This window comes from Acinonyx jubatus, chromosome A1 (assembly GCF_027475565.1).
Source record: "Acinonyx jubatus isolate Ajub_Pintada_27869175 chromosome A1, VMU_Ajub_asm_v1.0, whole genome shotgun sequence".
NCBI lineage: Eukaryota > Metazoa > Chordata > Mammalia > Carnivora > Felidae > Acinonyx > Acinonyx jubatus.
Genome location: NC_069380.1, coordinates 185,448,320 through 185,470,314, shown reverse-complemented (window position 1 = coordinate 185,470,314; position 21,995 = coordinate 185,448,320). Strand labels below are relative to the sequence as shown.

The 21,995-nt window shown below is 38.2% G+C and overlaps 1 protein-coding gene across 19 annotated transcripts in view; it reads right to left on the bottom strand.

Moving 5' to 3' along the window:
* The window catches only part of PWWP2A (PWWP domain containing 2A), a 35,587-nt gene that overhangs the window by 3,180 nt on the left and 10,412 nt on the right, over window positions 1-21,995 (bottom strand). For 4 of the 19 annotated variants that reach the window (XM_027033431.2, XM_027033500.2, XM_053199504.1 and 1 more), the window contains one exon: window positions 11,093-13,863. In XM_027033431.2, the coding sequence (XP_026889232.1) occupies window positions 12,180-13,863 (1,684 nt within the window). In that variant the 3' untranslated portion in view covers window positions 11,093-12,179. The other 15 variants (XR_008288903.1, XM_027033451.2, XM_027033457.2 and 12 more) reach the window with 15 other exon arrangements.

Genomic DNA, 21,995 nt, shown 5'->3' with positions numbered 1-21,995 from the left:
AAAAGAAAAACCACCCCCATCCTTCCCAATGTTTAACTTCCAGATATTTCAAAGTAGGTGTCTTTCCCATTCTTTGCTAGCACTCTTGCTCTTATGTTAAGCTTCCCAGTGCTGCCTCACTGACTTACTGGATCAAGGCCTATAAAATAAACTTACAGGGCATTCTATCATGCTTTTTCGCAAGCAATGAAAAATGGCTTCTACACTGCACACATCAGAATGGAAGGTGAATGTAGTCTTTGCTTCTAAAGAAACAGAATGATTAACACTTTTAGAACTGACACTGAACTAAGAAAAGTTCATCTGTTAAAACTAACAATCGTAATACTATTTAGACCCACACAGAACTCTGGAAGTAAAATGAAAGAGAAGAAAAAAGTAAACAGTCAATCCCATGTACAATTTCATTTCCTTCTATTTATGACTCAATGTTTGGCTTCAACCTTAGGCCTAATCAGGTTGACAGGAAAGCCAAGGATTGAAGCATGTCTTATGATTCCTATGAGATGTACAGAAAATTAAAACATGATTTTTCCTCAAGAAATCACCATAAGGGTAGCTACCATCCCTGCAATCCAGGTAAGAGTCCAAAATATCCCAGCCTCCATCTCTGATCCAAAATGTGCCATTGTGACTCAGCTTGCAAATTATAGCTTATCTGCAATGATACAGCCCAATTACAGCTCACCACCAGCTGCACACACCAGAGGGTTAAATAGCCTTAATTCAAGGAAGCAAAAAGAGATCATAAGTTCAGAAGCAGTACATCAGAAATCCTTAAACCTTTCCAGCTGTAGAAGAGTCCCAAATAAGCCTTTAAGGCGTTATCCAGAGAAGTTTCAATAAACGCACTTAAAAAGATTATGGCCACATTTCAGGATTATCTTTTGCCCCCCTCTGAATTTTGACTTTCCTTACGTAAATGACAATGGTTCTGAGGTTAGTTCGCTAAGAATATATATATGTTCATAGATGTATATATATATATTCTTATATATACACACATTAAGAATGACTAAGAAGTTAAATGAATATAAAAGTGACAAAGACTGAGATAGTGAAAAGATAGAGAAATCCACTATTTGACCTTCCACGAAGACTCTGTTGCTAGTTGACAGAATTCTACAACCTGATACTCAACTTTTACTGCCCTAGGAGAAACTCGTCTCATGGAAGCTCACAGGAGGCTGGCTCTACTTGTTTTTAGCACAGCTGGTAATACCAATTGAAAGTTACTTTCATTCAGTAAAACGGTCACCTATATGAGATACACCCAGCTACAAAGGTCAATGAAAACTCAGGAAAAAGAACTAATGAACTCTTTTATGTCTAGCCTAACCTACTTCAGAATGATCAAGTGGTGACATGATGCCCTCTTCACTTTGTGGCAGGGCTTAGCACAGACAGACCTGCCCGTTTCACTGTTAACTTCAATGCTCCCAGTCTGAATCCACAGTGGTCTGTCAGACACTGTAAGGGAGCAGCAGGACTCGTCACTGTCTGATGTAATAGCTGCCATTTGTTGAGACCTATGGTAGAAAAAACCAAGTTAACAAAAATAGAGCAGTCATTTGAGTTCTTTTAAATCCATTTTACAAAAAAAAATTTTAAAAATAAGACCAAAATTCAGTTGAATTTTCATCATGAATGTATTCTGGATAACTTGCTGACTTCACAGGAAGTGAAGCTTGGATACTAAAAGAAAACAGATTTGAGGTGTGTACACACCAGTATTGGCCAGGAGAGGGCACTCTCCAGAACAAGTCAATTCAGCAGCAAGACGCCTTGGGCGCACACACTAAGATGCTGCCCTCCAATACTAGCTCCCGTGTAATGTTCCTGCTAAAAAATTTCTTCTAGCCTACCACTAACCTAGGGCTGGAGTAGTCCTGATCGGCAAGGGCCGAAGTTGTCATCCTTGTCCATGTTAACTTCATTAATGAGTTCAGAGACCCTATTTTGCAGAATGACCAAAAACTACCTGAATCCTTTTGTCCTTTTAATGTCTGTGACCTCCTATGCATACTACTCAGGACCTGGCATTCCTGTGTGAGTTAATACCTGCTCGAAAGAAGTCTGACAAGATAAGCTTTCTCACTGGGGCTTTTAGAACAGAGATTTCAAATACAAAGAATAATTCAAATGAAGGATTGCTCTTCTAAGCCTTATTTTTAACATATTTGTTTGTCTGCTTACTTCCCTATTTTAAGTATAAATTCATCGCATCCATAAAGTCAACTCTGGGATCACTTATTTAGATGATTTTCAGTCCTTATAATAAAATGATTTTTAGAATACTAAGGTACATCAGAAACAGTAACAAATAATCAAAACTTTTAAAAAGGCTTTTCTGACATTGAAAAGGAGAAACCTCATACACCTGATCTATAATTACTTCTGAATTTTAACTCAAAGGAGAACAATTTTCTTAAATGAGATTTAATAAGGTTATGTGCCCTTTTGTTCATGGGAAACAAATACACTATGTTTTATATATTATTAATTGTAATCCAACAGCAATCACAGAAGAAAAAAAGGAATCTTGAGTGCACAAAAGAATTTAACTTTGAACCTCTCCCTCCAGAAGTAAAACTTGTTAGGTTTTCAACCATCATTCTAAATCTCTTGGATTCTAGTTAAGAGAGTCAAGAAGCTCTATCAAAAAATGATCTCTTGCTGTGCATTTGCCCTTCCCACCCCCTGAAACACCATATAAAATATCAACATGCCAGTCCCAGTCCACAGAACCTGGCTAATAAGTCTTTTGTCCTAATATTTAAGATGAGTTTCCCCTCAGTGCTTTTAGGGCCTTGGGTTTCTCTTTAGAAACGGACCACACATACATGATCCATTAGAAAGAGCCACGGAGCCCTAGCAGTGATACCCGCACGAAAGGCAGCAATTTCACTTGAAATTACTTATTTTGTCCTTTAAGAAAAAGCTTATTTGCAACAATGGCAACTATTCCTGGGAGGCAGAACTATAAATGGGCAGATCAGAATGGGGGGAAGTCATGAAAGAAGGAAGTAGAGGTCATGCTCTTAGAGCAAAGTTCAGCATTAAAAACTAAAGAATTAAGATTATATACTTGTACCTGTTATCTTGCTGAACACTCAATATAAGTTTTCTTTGAATATAGTGTAGTATCAGGGCGCCTGGGTGGCTCAGTCGGTTAAGTGTCTGACTCTTGATCTTGGCTCAGGTCATAATCTCATGGTTTGTGAGAGAGAGCAAGCCCCGCATTGGGCTCTATGCTGACAACACACAGCCTCCTTAGGATTCTCTCTCTCTCTCTGCCCCTCACCCACTCATTCATTCTCTCCTACTCCCCACCCCCAAAAACAACAACAACAGCAAAAAAACACACTGTAAAATCATGCAACATGAACAAATAGGAAAAGCACAGTGTCTCATTTTACAGTAGACATTCTGTTTTTCTAGCCTTGGTGCTGTTTTTCTAACCAGTTATAATAGGGTTTTAGACAAACTGCACACAGTTCTTCCCAGCATACCAGGACTCACACTAAGATGCCACTCCCAGCCAGATTCCCTGCTAAAAACTAAACCGGGGGGGGGGGGGGTGGTGGTGGCAATCATAGGTTTGTAATTAACATCTCAAAATTGAGCCATGGGTAAAGATAACTACCTTCTGGAAAATATGGCCACAGCACACGCAGATCAAGGCCTTGGAATGTGTGGTATTTCCCTCCTAAAAAGTGGAAACTACTCAGTCATATCAGTAGCAATAAACAATAAAAAGGAATTTTCAAATTAATAGCCACTTTTTACCATTTGGCAAAAAATATTAAAACACCAGGGTCCCAAGGGAATATGGCATTTGTGCAAATCAGCTAACTGACTCACTTAAAAGCTGACAGGCAAAGCTTTGTGGTTCTGATGCCTTTATAAAGCTCTCCTAGGAGGACCTCTACTCACTCCACTGAGCCCCACCAGGGCAGATAGTTCCCACACGTCTTTGAAATGATTTGGGATGTGCCAGGCTTCTGAGATGGTGATGAATTACTTTTCCTCATTCATTCACAAGTAGACATCATTTCTCCTTTGTCAGGCCCTGTGCTTGGCATAAAGGAGAGAAGTGGGAGAGGAACAGACTGGAATTTATGCAGTACATAAGTGAGTAAGGGGAGAGTTGAAATGCAAGGTTAATGCAGTTTTCCCTTCACCATAAAGCCCTGTTGCTCCCCACAAATGCCTGTTGGAAATAGTTCAGCCTCCTTCTAGATATTTATGGATGATCATGCTATGGTTGTTGAAATCTCAGGTAATAACACTGTTATTATAACAGTTTATAAATGAATGTATGTCACACAAAGCTTATTTCAAAAGCTACCAGAAATGAAATTTCTATGCCATACACAGAAAGCAGTGGTTGTGGAAATGACAGCAAGTTATTTCTATAGGTCTTGTGCTAGGCACTTTATGGCTTTAAATTCTCACAATTACCTTCTGAGGAGGTACTATTTATTCTCCCCGTATCACAGAGGATGACAGTAAGGTAACCTAAGATCACACAGCTAGCTTCTAAGGGACAGATCCATGCCTGCCATTGAATCCAGGAAGAAATCTGGCTCAAGACCCTGTACTTTCAGCCATGTCCCTGAAAAGTGAGAAAGAATGCTTCTTGGCTCTGGGGGTCTGACCGGCTCAGTCAGGAGCATGCAACTCTTGATCTCAGGGTTGTGAGTTCAAGCCCCATGTTGGGTGTGAAGGTTACTTAAAATCAAATAAAACTTAAAAAAAGAATGATTCTTTGCTCAACACAAGCCTGGTATAGAGCACTGCTGGTCACTGGCAAGTTATATGCTCACAAGTATCCATTTCTATATTTTACACTCAACAGGATAACCCTCACATTCTTATAAAAACATTCTCTCCAGGCAAGCAAAAAACTGTTTTACTAGGGGAAAATTATATCCCTTCTAGACTTTTTCAGTAACTTTTAAGTGAATCTTTGTGTTATAATGAATACATGTGTATAATGATATACATTATAATTACAACTTTTTTAGTTTATTTATTTTTGAGGAAGAAAGAAGGAATGAGCAGGGTGGGGGGGGGGGGCAGAGAGAAAGGGGGATAGAGGGTCTGAAGCAGGTTCTGTGCTGACAGCACAAACCGTGAGATCATGACCTGAGCCAAAGTCAGATGCTTAACAGAGTGAGCCACCCAGGTGCCCCACAATTTTTTTTAGTTTAAATGAAAAGGGAAAAAGTGTTATAATAACAGCCTAATGCTTTAGCTATGGCATAGGTGGTTTTCCTTCTAGATACAGGCACTAGGATAGAAAAAATTATGAGTTTTAAATCATAATTTCTGGTTAAGACTTAGATTTCTAAAGTAGTAAAAAGCAGCTACCTGTCACATTCTTATGATTATAAGGAAAATATAAATTATGGCTGTGTTTTCAATGTATTTTTAATGAGGCCTTATACAAATGTCAGGAATTTAAAGAAAAAAGTTTTAATTCATATTTAAACCAAGTTTTAAGACTACGTATTTTTTAACTGGTCTGTTTCGAACATCAAAGTTTTAAGAAATTGTTTTATAAACCAAAGTGTCCAATAGTAGAAGGCTATAAATTGGACAACATACACTATAAGCTATCGAACTTATTCAGTTAGAAAATAAGAATCTGACTCAGAAATTCAGTATTTTGATAAATCCTTGTGATTTTTGATTCTATGGTTTCTTTTCCTTTATACCTCCCTGTATCCAATCTTATCTTGTGCCACAATAACACAGAAATCTTTAAGAAAAATTCAAGTTCAGCAATTGCTTTTTTCAGAAATTAGATGCATTAAAATTTGACTCAATCCATCCCAAACTGGACTCAAAGGCAGGATATAAAAACTAATTTAGCATTTCCTACCAGAGTGTGGTACACAAAATCATCTTAGAATTTTAGAATTTTAATAGTATGTTGTCAAGGAGTATGTGTTTTTCATTAACTGTACTGACATAAAAAGTGTAAAAGTGGGGGTGCCTGGGTGGCTCTGTCGGTTGAGCGTCCAACTTCGGCTCAGGTCATGATCTCACAGTTTGCAAGTTTGAGCCCTGCATCGGTCTCTGTGCTGACAGCTCCAAGCCTGGAGCCTCCTTTGGATTGTGTGTCTCCCTCTCTCTGCTCCTCCCCTGCTCACGCTCTCTCTCTCACAAATAAAGATTCCAAAAGAAATTTTTTTTAAGTGTCAAAGGGAGTAACAGTAAACAAATTTGAAAATATGGCAAAAAGTGTGATGGTATGTAAGTAAGTTTTGGGGGCGCCTGGGTGGCTCAGTCGGTTGAGCGTCCGACTTTGGCTCAGGTCATGATCTCGCGGTCCGTGGGTTCAGGGTCCCGCGTCGGGCTCTGTGCTGACAGCTCAGAGCCTGGAGCCTGTTTCAGATTCTGTGTCTCCCTCTTTCTCTGACCCTCCCTGTTCATGCTGTCTCAAAAATAAATAAATGTTAAAAAATAATAATAATAATAATAATAATTTAAGTTTTGGAAGCTAATTAATTCCATTAGTAAAATAATTTCAATGATTTCCATGTTGATAAAATTGTCCAAAACAACTGTTTTTGTCACTGGGAGGGAATGGTTTTAACTTAAAACCTGCCCTTAAGTGATTTTAATAGGCAAATGCAGTCACACTAACTCATCTAAAAATTTTGCCACGAGGCAGTTACAGCTCTAGCACTAACCAGGCTGATCCAGGCTGATCAGGAAGGAATCCTGGAAGCCAGGCACCAAGGTGCATGTTCCAGTCATGGTGCTTGACCAAGAAAAACACTCCCGTGACTTACTGTTCTAGAAGCTATTTGGAAATTATCAGTCCAGATGTAAAAGATTTCGATCAAAATCCAAATTACAAGTGGAAAGATGGTGATGGGTACACAATGTGAATATACTTAATGACACAGAGCCATACACTTTTTAAAAAAATGGTTAAAATAAATTTTATGTGAGGTGTACTTAATTTTTAAAATACAAAACAAAACAAAACCAAACCCTAACAAATTATAGTGTTCTGTGTATGTATATGAAGGAAGAAAATAATTTCCACCTAAAGTCACAAGGAAAGGGAAAAAATCCTTGAGTCTATACTGGGGCGCCTGGGTGGTTCAGTTGGTTAAGCATCCAACTTCAGCTCAGGTCATGATCTCATAGTCCATGGGTTCGAGCCTCGCATCGGGCTCTGTGCTGACAGCTCAGAGCCTGGAGCCTACTTTGGATTCTGTGTCTCCCTCTCTCTCTGCCCCTCTCCCACTCATGCTCTCTCAAAAAGAAGTAAATGTTCAAAAAAAAAAAAAAATCCTTGAGTCTATAAATATGAAGTCTCTTGAGTAGAGACTAAACAAGAAGACTTGCTTCTCTTCTTGGTACCAACTATCCATGGGAGAGACACTAAGACATCCTGGAAAACTAACCCTACAGAGACCATCTATATCACTATGACTTTAAACCTTCTATTCCTTTATTCAGAATAGCACAACAGAGCACATAAATTGCTAAAGCTTTCTTTCTTTAAATTCTATGCACTCTGTTTAGTGAGGGCATACACGAACTGTAAACACAGACTATGAAGGGCCTATTAACTCAGAACCAGGTAAAGGTAAGTAATTCAGCTTAGCTGTTTTTATTTTCTCCTGGCAGTTGGCATGGCACCAGCTCCTTCTGGTTCTATTTCTGAATTCCCTGTATCAGGCATCTCAATCAGAGATGATCTTCACTGCCACCATCCTAATACCATCCCAAAGCAAACGCTAAATTTGCCCCGACTGAGGGTCTTCATTCTCTTCTAGCAAATCCCCTATGGAGGCCTTCACTGGGCCCAAATCCAAACAATATCCTGAATCAAAACCTTATCAACTTTTCTAGACATTTGCCAGTCCCTTCTCTGCTAGGAGTACTAAACAAAAATGAACCAATACAGCAGAAACCATAGAAAAATTCACAAGTTAAAAGGAAAAATCTAATTTTAGATCCAAATTATAGATTTCTTAAGGTACAGGCATACCTCGTTTTATTGCGCTTCACTTTACTACGCTTCGCAGATACTGGTTTTTTTACAAATTGAAGGTTCAAGACTTCAGTGGAGGAAGTAACTGCAGATGTGGCAGAAATAGCAAGAGAACTAGAATTAGAAGTGGAGCCTGAAGATGGGACTGAGTTGCTGCAATCTCGTGATAAAACTTTAACAGATGAGGAGGTGCTTCTTATGGATGAGCAAAGAAAGTGTTTCTTGAGATGGAATCTACTCCTGGTGGAGACGCTGTGAAGAGTGTGGACACGACAACAAAAGATTTAGACTATGACATCAACGAGCTGATAAACAGACTTTGAGAGGACTGACTCCAGTTTCGAAAGTTCTTCTGTGGGTAAAATGCCATCTAACGACATCACATGCCACAAAGAGATAAATCGTTCATGAAAAGCAGAGTCAATCGATGTGGCAAACTTCACTATTTTCTTAAGAAAATTGCCACAGCCACCCCAACCTTCAGCAACCACCACCCTGATCAGTCAGCAGCTATCCACATTGAAGCCAGACCCTCCACACCAGGAAAAAGACCCACTGAAAGCTCAGATGGTTAGCAATTTTTGGCAATAAAGCTATTTTTTAAATTAAGATATACATTATTTAGACCCAATGCTATTGCACACTTAACAGACTGTAACAGAATAGAAATAATTTGTATATGCACTAAGAAACCAAAAAATTCATGACTCACTTTATTGGGTGGTCTGAACCGAACCCAGTATCTGAGGTAGGCCTGTTTTCTAATTCCCAATTCAGTTACTCTATATAAAGGACTTGTATATGTAGGTAAAGGAATGCAAATGTGTATCTTTCCTTCAATATAACCAACGTTAAGTATGACCTGTTCAAAATAGGGGTGCAAGTCAATATTTTGTAAGTTAGAAACTCAAACCCACTAATGAAGACACACATTTAATTGATTTTGGTAGCACTTTCATTTTCTTTGCCTGCAGTCTGTCTTTATACCTATATTCTTGTCTATTCTACTTAGTATGAACTTAAAGTTACTATTCATAAATTTTTCCCTTCAAAAGCACATAGGACATACATGTCCATCAAGTCATATGAGTGGGCTCCAGACTAATTAATTCTACTTTCCCTATTTTGCTGATCTCTGGTTCCACATCTATAAATGAGTCAAAAAGATACCCCTTTTAGATTAACACTTGGCTGTTCTGGGAAACTAGAGAAAAATACTCTGATGCTTTAAATTTCTGACCAATTCTAGAAATAAAGACATCTTTCGCTGTTACACCTCTTATTTTTACTTGGTTTCTCCCCTTGTTAATCCCTTATTCTAAGCCACTTTTTTTTAGACCACTGGAGATGTGATTTGGCCTAAGCCTAGTTTTCTCTCTGCCCGGGGAAAAAACCACTTTTGGTTATCTCCATACAAAGAGTACATGCCTCCTTCTTGACCACTTTAAAGAAAAATGTAAAAGGAAAATGGCTACAATGATCCAATTCAACTCTATCTCCATCTCTACTGGATACATTAAGCTGTTTAAGAAATTTCTATTTGGTATAACATACAGAGAAAATGAATCACTATGCTGTACACCTGAAACTAATGTAACACTGTGTGTCAACTATACTCAAAATTTTTTTAATCTCCATTTGAATGAAACACTACTATGCAGCTGTTGGGTTAGTGTTTAGAATATACAGATTTTAAGATTAAGCAGTTCTTTAAAGTTTCTTCCCCTATGGAAACTTCAAATGAAATGTGCCACAGTTTAAAACAGAGGGAATATTTGGCAAGATAATTAGAGATCATGCACATTACTGATTATATTTCAACCTTTCCCTCAGTGGTATGGACTACATAAAATTGGATGTTATTTTACTCAACAACCAGGACTTTGTTACTTTTTTCTCCATGGCTTCTGAAATCAAATTCGGTTTATGCAACCAGAGCACATTTGCCAAAGCTTCTATTTATTAGCAATATCCACAGTCAAACCCACTGCGTTAAGACAAAACTCACCTGGATCATTACATGAAGCCTTGAAATTACATATTTTAAGGGACTTTTTGCTTTGCCCTGTTTAAATCTTTCTGAACCTTAGATTTCAAACTTTCAAAAATATCTGAACAAATTCATTAATCTGAAACAAATACCCCCCAAAAATATTTTAATTCCTTAAAACCCCTCAATCATGCTGTGAACGTCTTTCAACCTGTTATAATCAAAGAATTTTAAAAATAGTATAGTTGTTTCTGTTTGCAGGAAAGAATATGTTCTATTCAAGTGCAACATTGTTTTTTTCAATTGTGTGTTTATTATAATCAAAAAGCATTGACTGAGTTCCCCAGAAGAAATTCTACTTGCTTTTGCAGAAATCAGTGCATAAATCATAGAAGTCCATAACCTTAAGGAAGCTGACAGATTATGGATTTTAATCTCCATTAATTCCATAGGCAACTAAGAGATTTCAAATTGGATTACTTAGAATTACACAAAAAGTTGCTCTACTTAAAATTTTCAATTTTCCATGTCAAATTGATATTGCATCAAATTTAAAAGTAAGTTAGACACACACAAAAAAATGAAAGCAACTTGAAAAGTCTTGGGATAAACTTGCCTCCACAGGCAATCAGATCTATTTTTCACTAACAATGAAAAGCTAAAAATGGAAAGTTAAATCTACATGGACCATGTAGAAAAATAGTGATCTAAATTACTAGCCCCAAAAGCAAGGATACCTGAGGCAGAAGACCAGGTGGAAGAGAGACTGGTTGTAATTACAAGAACCATGTGATGAAATATTAAGGCTAAAAATGAGGAAAATTAACCCCACACGTTTATGAGAAATTGGCGGGAAGAGTGTCTCAAATCTAGAAGCACATCAGACCTATATGCTATAAAACTTCATTTTAAGATTATGAGGATCACTTACTTGAATTTCATCTATACTCAGATATATTCTCTGATAGGACAAATAGGAAAATAAAAGTTTGATTTTTTTCATCTCCTCTACACACTAACAAATAATTTTCTACCATCTTGAAATTTTTCAAAGCTTTTTGAGAAACACACACAAATAATTTGGATTTAGTCGATTTTATTTACAGCTTTTTTTTTTTTTTTTACATTTCAGAGCATTTACACAATTACATTTTCTCATTTTCTGACCTGCAAACAGATACCTTAAACGGAAATATCTTTTAAAAATTATCAAATTAGGTACATCCAAAATGCAACAATTACACATATGACAATTAATTCACAAAGTGTAATTTACCAGGACGTATCCTAAGAATTTAGGAACAGCCAGTCAGGAGAAATCTGACCAAATTTAGCAATCAACTATTTACACATCCAAAGATAAACCTACCTAAACTCCCAAACCAGAAATTTGAAAGTTTTTGTTAAATCCCCATTGGACAAAAGAGAGTGATGATTCAAAAACCTAGTCAGCCTTGAAAGTCTTACCCCCAAATACCGGGCTCTTTCCCCAGTCTGCAACTGAATAGCAAGCATCTCAGTCTGTCAAACACCTAAGTATCAAACTCTTGCACCATTATGCACATAGAAAGGCTAAGTGTTCATTAGTTAAAAACAAGACATCATTAAATATCCACACTATTACCACCCCCCGCCCCCAGCTCACCAGCCCTTACTGCAATCCCAAATATGCAACCTGTGTCACATAGTGACAGGCTCTATCTCATATATATATATATATATATATATATATATATACACACACATACATATATATGTGTATGTGTGTATGTATGTATATATGTATGTATGCATATACACACATATTATGTATGTGTGTGTATATATATATAAATATACACACATACAGTACAAGGTACAAATGGCAATTAACAGTCCCTGCAAAAATTCATTTTCAGTTGAGGCTATGGCTCCTATGCCTTGGGATGGTTTGACTTCAAAACTGAAAAATACTGCTGAAATCTCACTTCCTTAAGACAAATTGATTGCTTGTTCAATTTTAGCTTCTCAGTCTAAAAATGGCTATAAGGTAAGTATAAAAAAGCAGCCAACTGAGTACAATTTCTCTCTCCGATTTGGCCAAGCTATTTTGTAGAAGTTACTCCTAACTAGACTAGAAAATCTGTGGCGCCTTCCGATGGTTCTTGCCTACCTTACTGTCCATGTTCACGTTTCAAACTGTGTCAACAGAGCCCGCACTTCAGGGGTCAGCTGCTTGGCAGCCTTAGCCGCCTCTGTGATAGCCTTGCGATACAGGCCCTTTCTCTTCTTATTAAAGCGTGACTGGAAGTTTTCTAAAAAGGGGGAGAGTTGCGAAAGAGCAAGAAAAGAGGTTGTTGGAGACCCAAACCATGAAATACGGGCCTCCTGTCGGACTAAAAGGCCGCTATCTTTCCGGCTCACAGTTATAGTAAGAATACGGGCTGGCCACCAAGGAAAGCCATAGATCTTGGCCCAAACAATGTCCCCTACACATATGGTCCTGCCATCTGGTGTGACGCATTTAGAGACGTTTTTGGAAAAGACTTTCATTTTCAAGGAATTACTGAGCTTTTTCTCTTCCTTTGAAGAGGAGGAAGTGGAGGAGGTGGAAGGTGCATGCATACTGCCTGGAGGAAAATCAAAGCTTTCAGAAGAACTACACTCAGAGTTGGAGGATTTCAAATCATCTGTGCTATCAATGCTACACACGGAAGCACTGGAAGAGTCAGGTTTCTTTTGATTTAGGGTCATGTAAACAGAGATACTGCTTTTGCTGCCCTTTTTGCCCAGTGTCTGTGGTTCATCCCGCTCACCAGGCACAAGCATGTCATTGGTGTCCTGAACCTCACTGCTGGCCTCTTCGGGGCCTTTTGAGGGACTCTGATTTTCTGAAGGGGCCTCACCTGCTGAGCGGGTGGAGGTGCAGCGAGACTGGGGCTTGGGTGCCATCTTGCCACTCCGAATTTTCTCAAGTCCTGTCTTCAAAGAAGAGTCATTCTCTTCATTCCTGTACCTCTGTGGTTTTAAACGAACCCGGGGTGGAAGGGAACCTGAGCTAGGACTCTGATATCGACGTGTGAAATGGACTTTTGAGTGTGCATTTTTGGATGTAGAGGTTTCGCTCTGCTTCTTCTGTGCCTTTTCTTTGGCAATTTTCAACACTTCCCGAGCTTTTGCATGATCCATGTTCTTACTCTGGAGCACTTTTTTAGTACTTAACTGAGCTTTTGATGTATTTGCCTGAGCAGAAACTTTGACTACTCTGCCTCTGCTGTGAGCAATACTGGAAACCTTAACCACAGTATTTCTTCTCTGGCTTTCATTTTGGTTTTTCCCATCCACTTTATGGTCAGTTTTCAGTTTTTTGTTCACAGTAGTTACACTTTCGTTTTTCCGTTTCTTGTCTTCGTATTTAGAAGAGTCACTTGCACTGCTACCTTTTCTAATTTCCTTTTTTTCAGCAACAACACTGTTTTTACATTTGTCACACAGGACTTGCCTGGGTCGTAGTTTAATAGCATTCATTATTGAAGTAGGCTCTTCCCTGTACATTTTTCGTTTGGGTCGCTTGATTTTCCGAGGAGGTGGCTGAGGTATTGACTGGTTATATGTGTCCCTGATAAACAAAGGGGGAGGATAAGGTGCTCCTTCATGGAAGAGAGGTGGTGGTTTGCAAGTCCACAGGCTTTCAGCCAGGCTCGGCTCGGGAGGCGAGACTGGAGAAGGGTCATCAGGAACAGCACCGTTCACTTCACGCTTGACTTCCGTCCCTTCTTGGAATGTATTACTTTGGAGCTGCATGGCTTCAGGTTTGTCCTTATATTCCCTTTTGGGAAATACTGTCACAGGGATCCCATGGGGCCCAAACCTTGGAAAGAAATGAAAGAAAAAAAGTCATTAAGTAAGTGTCTAAGATTCAGTTTCTTAAACTGCAACAACACCTAATGTTTGTTTGTATGGCTTTCCTGAAAACTATTTCATATTAAAGAATAAAAACAAATACCAACTGACCACCTCACCCCCAAAATCCTAAAGCCCTTCAATTTTTCATTGGTCCCATATCTTAGGGCTAAACAGATTATATGTCTAGGTATAAACTCAAACGATTGTTCTAAGCAGTGCCAGAATAACTGAGACTATTTAAAATAGACCTTTCGGTCTTGAATCAGAAAGGCATTCATTCTATCAGGTAGCTTAATATGAAATGACATTTGATATTACATTCGCTGGACTACGGACAAGTCTAGTAAATGCGACTATGAATCTGCAACATACATATCTCTCTCTGGTTATATGAGCTTTCAAAAGCTTCACAAAACAAATTCAGCCTTAACTATCCCAAAACACTGAATCAGTAAAACCCCATCTCAACTTTGTTTAATCACTAAAGATTCAAAGATAGCTGTGCTCCTTTAACTCATCTTGCACCCTAACTCTTCAGCCCTTCATCTACCTCCTGCCCTGCAAAATCATAAAAATATGAGACATTCAGATGCTCAAGTTAGCACACAAGCAGACAGGTATAGAGCTGTGGCTTTCTAACTGTTTAAAACACACATCACACATTAAAAAAATATTTTCACACTGCAATCTAAAACATTTATGTATACATGCATGTATACATATATAGACACTTACGCCACAGTTTCACTAAATACTTTTAACCTCATATTATGTAATATGACACATTACATGGATTTTAAAACTGGTCCCGACCAAATTTGCAAAGCACTGGTACAGAACACGAATCTTTACAATTCTCCGTTTCTAATAAAACAGGGGTCAACATAACCTTGTTTCTCATGTAGACTTAGAAATCACTGTGGTTTAATCCTCCTGGGCTAAACATCAAGAACTCTTAAAGCTAAACTTGCCACACTCAGACTCCTGCACATAAAAATAAAGCCACACTACCAAAAAAATGTCATCATATACATGTTAACACATTACTTTTAAGCACTATTTGATGCTGTTTGAATACCAGTGAATACAATTCTAATGTCAATCCTTTAAGGCAGAGGTGCTTAGAACCAACCCACGGACCGGCTTCAGGCAGCCTGAACTCGTAAGATGCAAATGTTTTACATGTCTGTTTTTCATGAGAATGAGTCTTGGTTCTCATACTCTCTACTCTCTAAAATGTCCTTATGTCCCCCAAAGGGTTCAGAATATCTCTGTTGGGAAGAAATGTTGAGATTACATTCTTAGGACTATAAACACACCCAAACGCGGACAGGGATACAGTAAGAGCCAACACCACTAAGTTCTATCTGGTTCTAACACCCAAATCATTTTCTTCCTGAAGTCTTCTATTTGGTGACCACAAACCAACAGTTTGAGAGAAATACTTACAAACTACAAAGGAAGAGGAAAGCTTTTACCTAGGGTGGGACAAATTTGAATCTGGGCTAATCCACAAAGGACACTCTCCTCTATCAGACTCTGCCAAGTGGCTTTCTATTCTAGTATCTGGTACTTAATGTTGGCTTCCTATTTACTTGCAAGGCACTCTGGGCATTTAGCCTGTTCTCTTATATGCTCAATGACCACTTTTTCAAGATGACAGGACAGGTGATTCTTGGATTTTAACATAGAGCTATATAAAACAATGTAACTTATCTAAGGTGAGAACCACAACTGGTATTAGCATTAAAATTTCTACCATTTAAGAAGCTATCATTTTGCCCCCCTGCACTCTCACATGGTGTTTTCACAGTGGAACAAAAAAAACATGCCATTCCTTTATTAGGCATAACTAAAACCATAATCATCCTAATGTCTGAGGTAAACTTTCACACCTGTTCTTACCAACTCTATATCCATAGGTGTTACTAAACCTCACTAGATAAATTTTTTGTGTAAATGGGTAACACTATTTCCTACCACTAAGGATTCAGGTAAGGATTAACAGGAAAATGTCAGCCATTTTTCTTGACTAAAATTTACTTCATTTAATTAATTTGATCCTATTTTCAACTAATTTACTAGACTTAAGGAACATTTCTATAACCTTAATTTATAATCTCAAAGTGGGATTATCTAGCCAATTATTTTAGAACTTTATATCAAATAAGCTGTGGAATCTGATATTTTTCCTCAGAGAGTTTAATACAAACATTAATTTCATACCTGGGGTTTTTCCCTCACCTGTCCCTCTTAAGCATATAAAATACAAGCATTCAATGTTTTTTTTACTAACACAGGAAGGCACTTCATTGTGTAATATGGCACCGAAAGAGGGTGTGGGGGTGGGGGGAGCCAAGCTGATAACTGTGAGTGGTGCATGATTGGCAAAAGCAGAAAAATATTTGTTAAGGAAACTTTCTCAAAGGACCAGAAAGATTAAATCACTTTAAGAAGAAAAGGGGTATCAATGTACCACTCCATCTCAGTTGTCTCCCTAACATGGGCAACACTTAGTAACTAAGGGTGGAGATGCTGGTTGAGATATCAATTTCTAGGATCACAACTATGATTTAAATTTTTAAAATCAGAGTGTAAATATATGAAACTGCAATGAATCCGTTTCATCTATGTATGTATATACAGATGCTCACATAAAATATATTTGTAACTATGCTCAAAAGTTTGAAAACCACTAATTCACGATACTGTAACCTTAGTAAGAATATAAAGTAGCTACAAAACTATACCCTCTTGGAGCACCTGGCTGGCTCAGTCAGTAGAGCATGTGACTCTTGATCTCAGTCAGAGTCATGAGTTCAAGCCTCAGGTTGGGCATGGATTAAAAAAAAAAAAAAAGGGGGTATGTCTTAAAAAAAAAAAATCACAAAGTCTAATTTCTCAAAATCTGCAACATAATACTCTGTGGTGGTTGAAAATGGAGATTCCTAAGCCCTTGCCACAAGACAATCCTAAGACCCTCCCCTAGGGTGGAAAGCAGAATTTAAATTTTTAACAAGAACTTTTGCTTTCGCTTTTTCTAAGGTGAAGGTATTTAGGTCTCCTTTGAGTGTTCAAAGGGTGACCTCAGCAGAGGAAGACTTCAATCACAGAGAGGTGGAAAGCTGACTAACATCCCTTGCCTGAGCTTTTTCTAAAAGAACTTTTCACAAATACATGAGTAATAAATAAGACACAAAGCATCTTTCCTCTTTTCCTCACCCTTTCTTTGTGCAGCACGAAGGTATTAATGTATCAGGGACTCATCCTAACCCTTACCTATTTTCAGTAATCTTTAACCACTACCCAAAAACTCTAAAGGAAAAATATTCAGGTATTATAGCTTAATTAAAAATAGCTCCTGGGTACCTTGGCTGGTTCAGTCAGTAAAGTATCCCAACTTTGGCTCAGCTCATGATCTCATGGCCTGTGAGTTCAAGCCCCTGCAGTGGGCTCTGTGCTGACAGCTGACAGCCTGGATTCTGCTTCAGGTTCTGTGTCTCCCTCTCTCTCTGCCCCTCCCCTGCTCGCTCGCTCTCTCTCGCTCTCAAAAATAAGTAAACCTTTAAAAAAAATTAAGAAAAAAAAAAAAAAGCTACTGGGGCACCTGGCTGGCTCAGTTGGTAGAATATGTGACTTTGGATCTCAGGATTGTGCGTTTGAGCCTCATGTTGGGTACAGAGATTACTTTAAAAATCTTTTAAAGAAATTAATAATAAAAATAAAAATAATCTTTTAAAGAGGTGCCTGGGTGGCTCAGTTGGTTCAGCACCTAACTTCAGCTCAGGTCATGACCTCGTGGTTTGTGAGTTTGAGTCCTGCATCGGGCTCTTGCACTATCAGAGTCTGCTTGGGATTCTCTCTCTCCCTCTGCCCCTTCCCAACCTAAGCAGCTCTCTCAAAATAAACTTTAAAAAAATTTGGTTTTTAATCTTTTAAAAACTTTTTTAAAAAATAAAAATAGCTTCCAAGGAAAACCAGGTGAAGTACACCAGAGACCTCTCTGAACTATCTTGGCAAATTGCTGTGAATCTATAAAATTAAGTTTTAAAACTAGTTATCTTCTTAATAATTTTGGAGTAATGATTAATGCCAAAATCTTGAGGAGGGAGAATACTGGTGCTTGTTATTTTGTGTCAAGGCAAGAAAGAAAGGAAAAGTATCCTCAGCTAATGTAAAGGTGAAACCAATGTAATATAAAGTATTTAATACAGCAAAATTCAAAATGTGACTATTAGAGAAATGATAAGAATGTTTTCTAATATTTGGGTTCTACTTTAGAGGTCTGAATTCCATGGAGGATTCTAGCTTTGACTAAATGAAGCTCTTAATCACCCACTAATAAAATTAGGATATTTGCTTGCTTAAGATTTCTAGCATTACCAATCAATCCTATACCTAAATTAGGCATCACTTCTTAGAGTAAAAATTATCATTCAAATTCCCTTTCCACAGGAACACTTCAAACAAAGCAAAAAATGTTTACCAACAACTCTTACCTCTTATTCTGAAAGTGTTTTTTAAATGCCGGTATTTTGTTTATCTGCATTAACTTCACAGCAACCTCAATCACCTCATCTCTGACCTAGGATTATACTCTTTTCCTTCCTGTTTACAACAGTTTAACAGTGCACAACTGATTCTCATTTTCTTCCTTCAAATTCTGGTTGCCAAGCTCCAACTGTAGGAGGAAATTCTTTTAAAAATATTGTACAGTAAAAATAAAGAAACAAAAAACTAAGGTATTACTATTTTAGGCAAGCAAACAGGGGTCCCGAGGAATTCAACACTCAGAAAATAATTCAGCAGGTTAGCTGAGACAGACCCCAGTGTTCTGGCTGAACCAGACCTCCCTCCAATAAACAGAAAACAAAAATAAACTTTTCCTTCCCAGAATTATGTTCTCTTAAAGAATCTACAGTAGGAAAAAATTATATGCAGTTAACCACTTGAAAAATAATAATCCTGATTTATTTCAACTCAAGTAGATGTTTTCAGAAATTACTTCTTCCTTAAATTAGCAACAGGCTAACTCATAAAGGAGGAAACCGTAAAGCACGATTTTGGTTCACATTACATCTCTGGAGATTGGTTACCATGTCAAAATTTAATCTTAGGACAAATGAAATTAATAAGCTGTACACAACAGAAAATTTTACAAAATAAAAATGTGCCTCTAAGCCCCCCAAAATTAAAACTTCACGCCTGTACACACAGTTCTGGGTATATATCCAAAATAACTGAACACAGGGTCTCAAAGAGATAATTGCACACCCATGTTCATAGCAGGATTATTCACAATAGCTAAGAAGTGGAAACAATCCAAGTGCCCATCAAAAGACAGATAGGTAAATAAAATGAGGTATGTACGTACAATGGAATATTATTCAGCCTTAAAATGTAAATTGTCACGTTACAACATAAAGATAAACCTTGACATTATGCTAAGTGCAATAAGTCAAAACAGATACCATATGATTCCACTATAAGACATCTAAGTCAGTCAAATTCAGAGAAACAAAGTAGAATGGTGGTTGTCAGGGGCTGGGGGAAGGGGAAATGGGGAGTTATTTCATGGGTCTAGAGTTTTAGTTTTAGAAGACTGAAAAGTTCTGGAGATCTGTTTCACAACAACGTGAACCTACTTAACACTAGTTACGGAACTACACACTTAAAACTGGTTAGGATGGAACACAATATGCGCCTTTTAAAATTTAAAAAGAATTTTTAATTATATATCTACCTAATACAGAAGGGAAAAGTTTGATGAGCACTATATTTTCATGGTAGTAATGGAATGATTAGTGCAAGGGAAAGAGTCACTACACTGAGGAATAACAGAACAATACCTTGACCTGAGGACAATCCAAGTGAACAGCACCAATGAGGGCAAATAAGGATTATGTGCCTGCAGACGTGGTGCCCTGAGAACACCGCCCTGCCTGTATAGCTTGAACCTCACGTAAGCAACTATCAGACAAACCAATATTGAGGAAAAGTCCCTATTACATGTAGACTATATTATATGGCAACTAAATACAATACGTGGTCATTTACTGGAGGAGGAAAAAAGCTTTAAAGGACATTATTGGGAAAATTGACAAAATGAAATATGGGCTGCAAATTAAAGTCCTCTGTGAATGTTTCCTGGATTTGAAAACTATATTGATTTAAGAAATAAATGCACAAGTATTAAGAGGTAAAGGACAATGATGTATGCAACCTACTCTCAAAATAGTTCAAGAAAAAAATACATTTAAAGAATAATAAAGCAAACATGGCAAAATGCTAAAAAAAATTAGTGAATCTAGATAAAGGGCTTATTATAAGAGTTCTCTACTATGTTTGAAATTATTTTAAGATAAAAAGGTTTTAAAAATTAATTGGGACACCTGGGTGGCTCAGTCGGTTAAGCTCCCGACTCCGGCTTAGGTCATGATCTCGCAGTTTGTGAGTTCGAGCCCCGCATCGGGCTGTGTGCAGACAGCTCAGAGCCTGGAGCCTGCTTCGGCTTCTGTGTCTCCCTCTCTCTGCCCCTTCCCCACTTGCGCTCTGTCTCTCAAAAATAAATAAACATTAAAAAAAATTTTTAATTAGTTTTTAAAAGGTATAATCTTAAATTTAGTTCACCTCAACTCCACCAAAACATTTAAGCAAAGAAGGTACATAAAAAAGAAAAATTGGAGGCACCTGGCTGGCTCAGTCAGTAGAGCACGCAACTCTCAATCTCAGGGTCATAAATTCAAGCCTCACACTGATGCGGAGCCTACTTAAAAACAAAAATTTGTCCTACTTAAGCAGAAATGCCAACAAATGCACTTCAAGTACCACTAAGCACAAAATCTATATTCAGGTACAACTATGCTAATTATTCACAGTATAAAACCAAGCCTCAGTCCTAGAACCCAACTTCAGTAGGCAAGACCAGAATGTAATACTTGTTGCCAAAAGAAACTACAGACTTGAGAGGGAAGAAATCACAGTGGATTAGCGACCAGGCAATGAGCTTTGTAGGAAATGGCTTACACCGAGAAGGACCTAGACAGATTTACTGAAGAGTGAAACAGGGAGTGGTAAAAAGTGGTTACCCATTTGTGAATACTGGTAACCAATTTAAGCTGGTTTAAAAAAGTGAAACACTGGGGCGACTGGGTGGCTCAGTCAGTTAAGTGTCCAACTTCGGCTCAGGTCATGATCTCACAGCTGGTGGGTTTGAGCCCCAGGCCAGGCTCTGTGCTGACAACTCAGAGCCTGGAGCCTGCATCAGATTCTATGTCTCCCTCTTTCTCTCTTTGCCTCTCCCACACTTGTTCTATCTCTCAAAAATGAAAGAAAGAAGGAAAGAAGGAAAGAAAGAAGGAAGGAAGGAAGGAAGGAAGGAAGGAAGGAAGGAAGGAAGGAAGGAAGGAAAGAAAGAAAGAAAGAAAGAAAGAAAGAAAGAAAGAAAGAGAGAAAGAAAGGAAGAAAAGAAAGAAAGAACGAAAGAAAGAAAGAAAAGAAAGAAAAGAAAGAGAGAGAAACAGTGAAGAGGTGTCACAAAAAAATCAGCAGATGACCAGATGCACTAGGAGTCACCACAGAGCAACCTGATTCCCTATTCCATAGGAGAGAGGTAAGAATTCAGCTTACATAGGCAATAACAAAGATAATCCATCTGGCGGAAAGAGAACGCATGCCGGAGACACTGCATGAGGGAGGGCACTGCTATGAAAGTTCGGTGAGAGCATGGTGAAGGGAGAAAACTAGTCACTTAAAACAAAACCAAGAAAGGGGCACCTGGATGGCTCAGTCCACTACATCTGACTTTGGCTCAGGTCATGATCTTGAGGTTCCTGAGTTCCAGCCCTGAGTTGGGCTTTCTGCTGTCAGCATAGAGCCTGTTTTGGATCCTCTCTCTCTCTCTCTCTCTCTCTCTCTCTCTCTCTCTCTCTCTTGCTCTCTGCCACTCCCCCACTCACACTCTCAAAACTAAACATTTTTTTTAATTGCCCCCCCCCCCCCCCCCCCGCCAAAAAGGACAAGACCAATGAAGGCTTCTGATTGTACAGTGATGGGATCGGAAGTGTCTCCATCATTTTGATAAAACTTTAGCTCAGA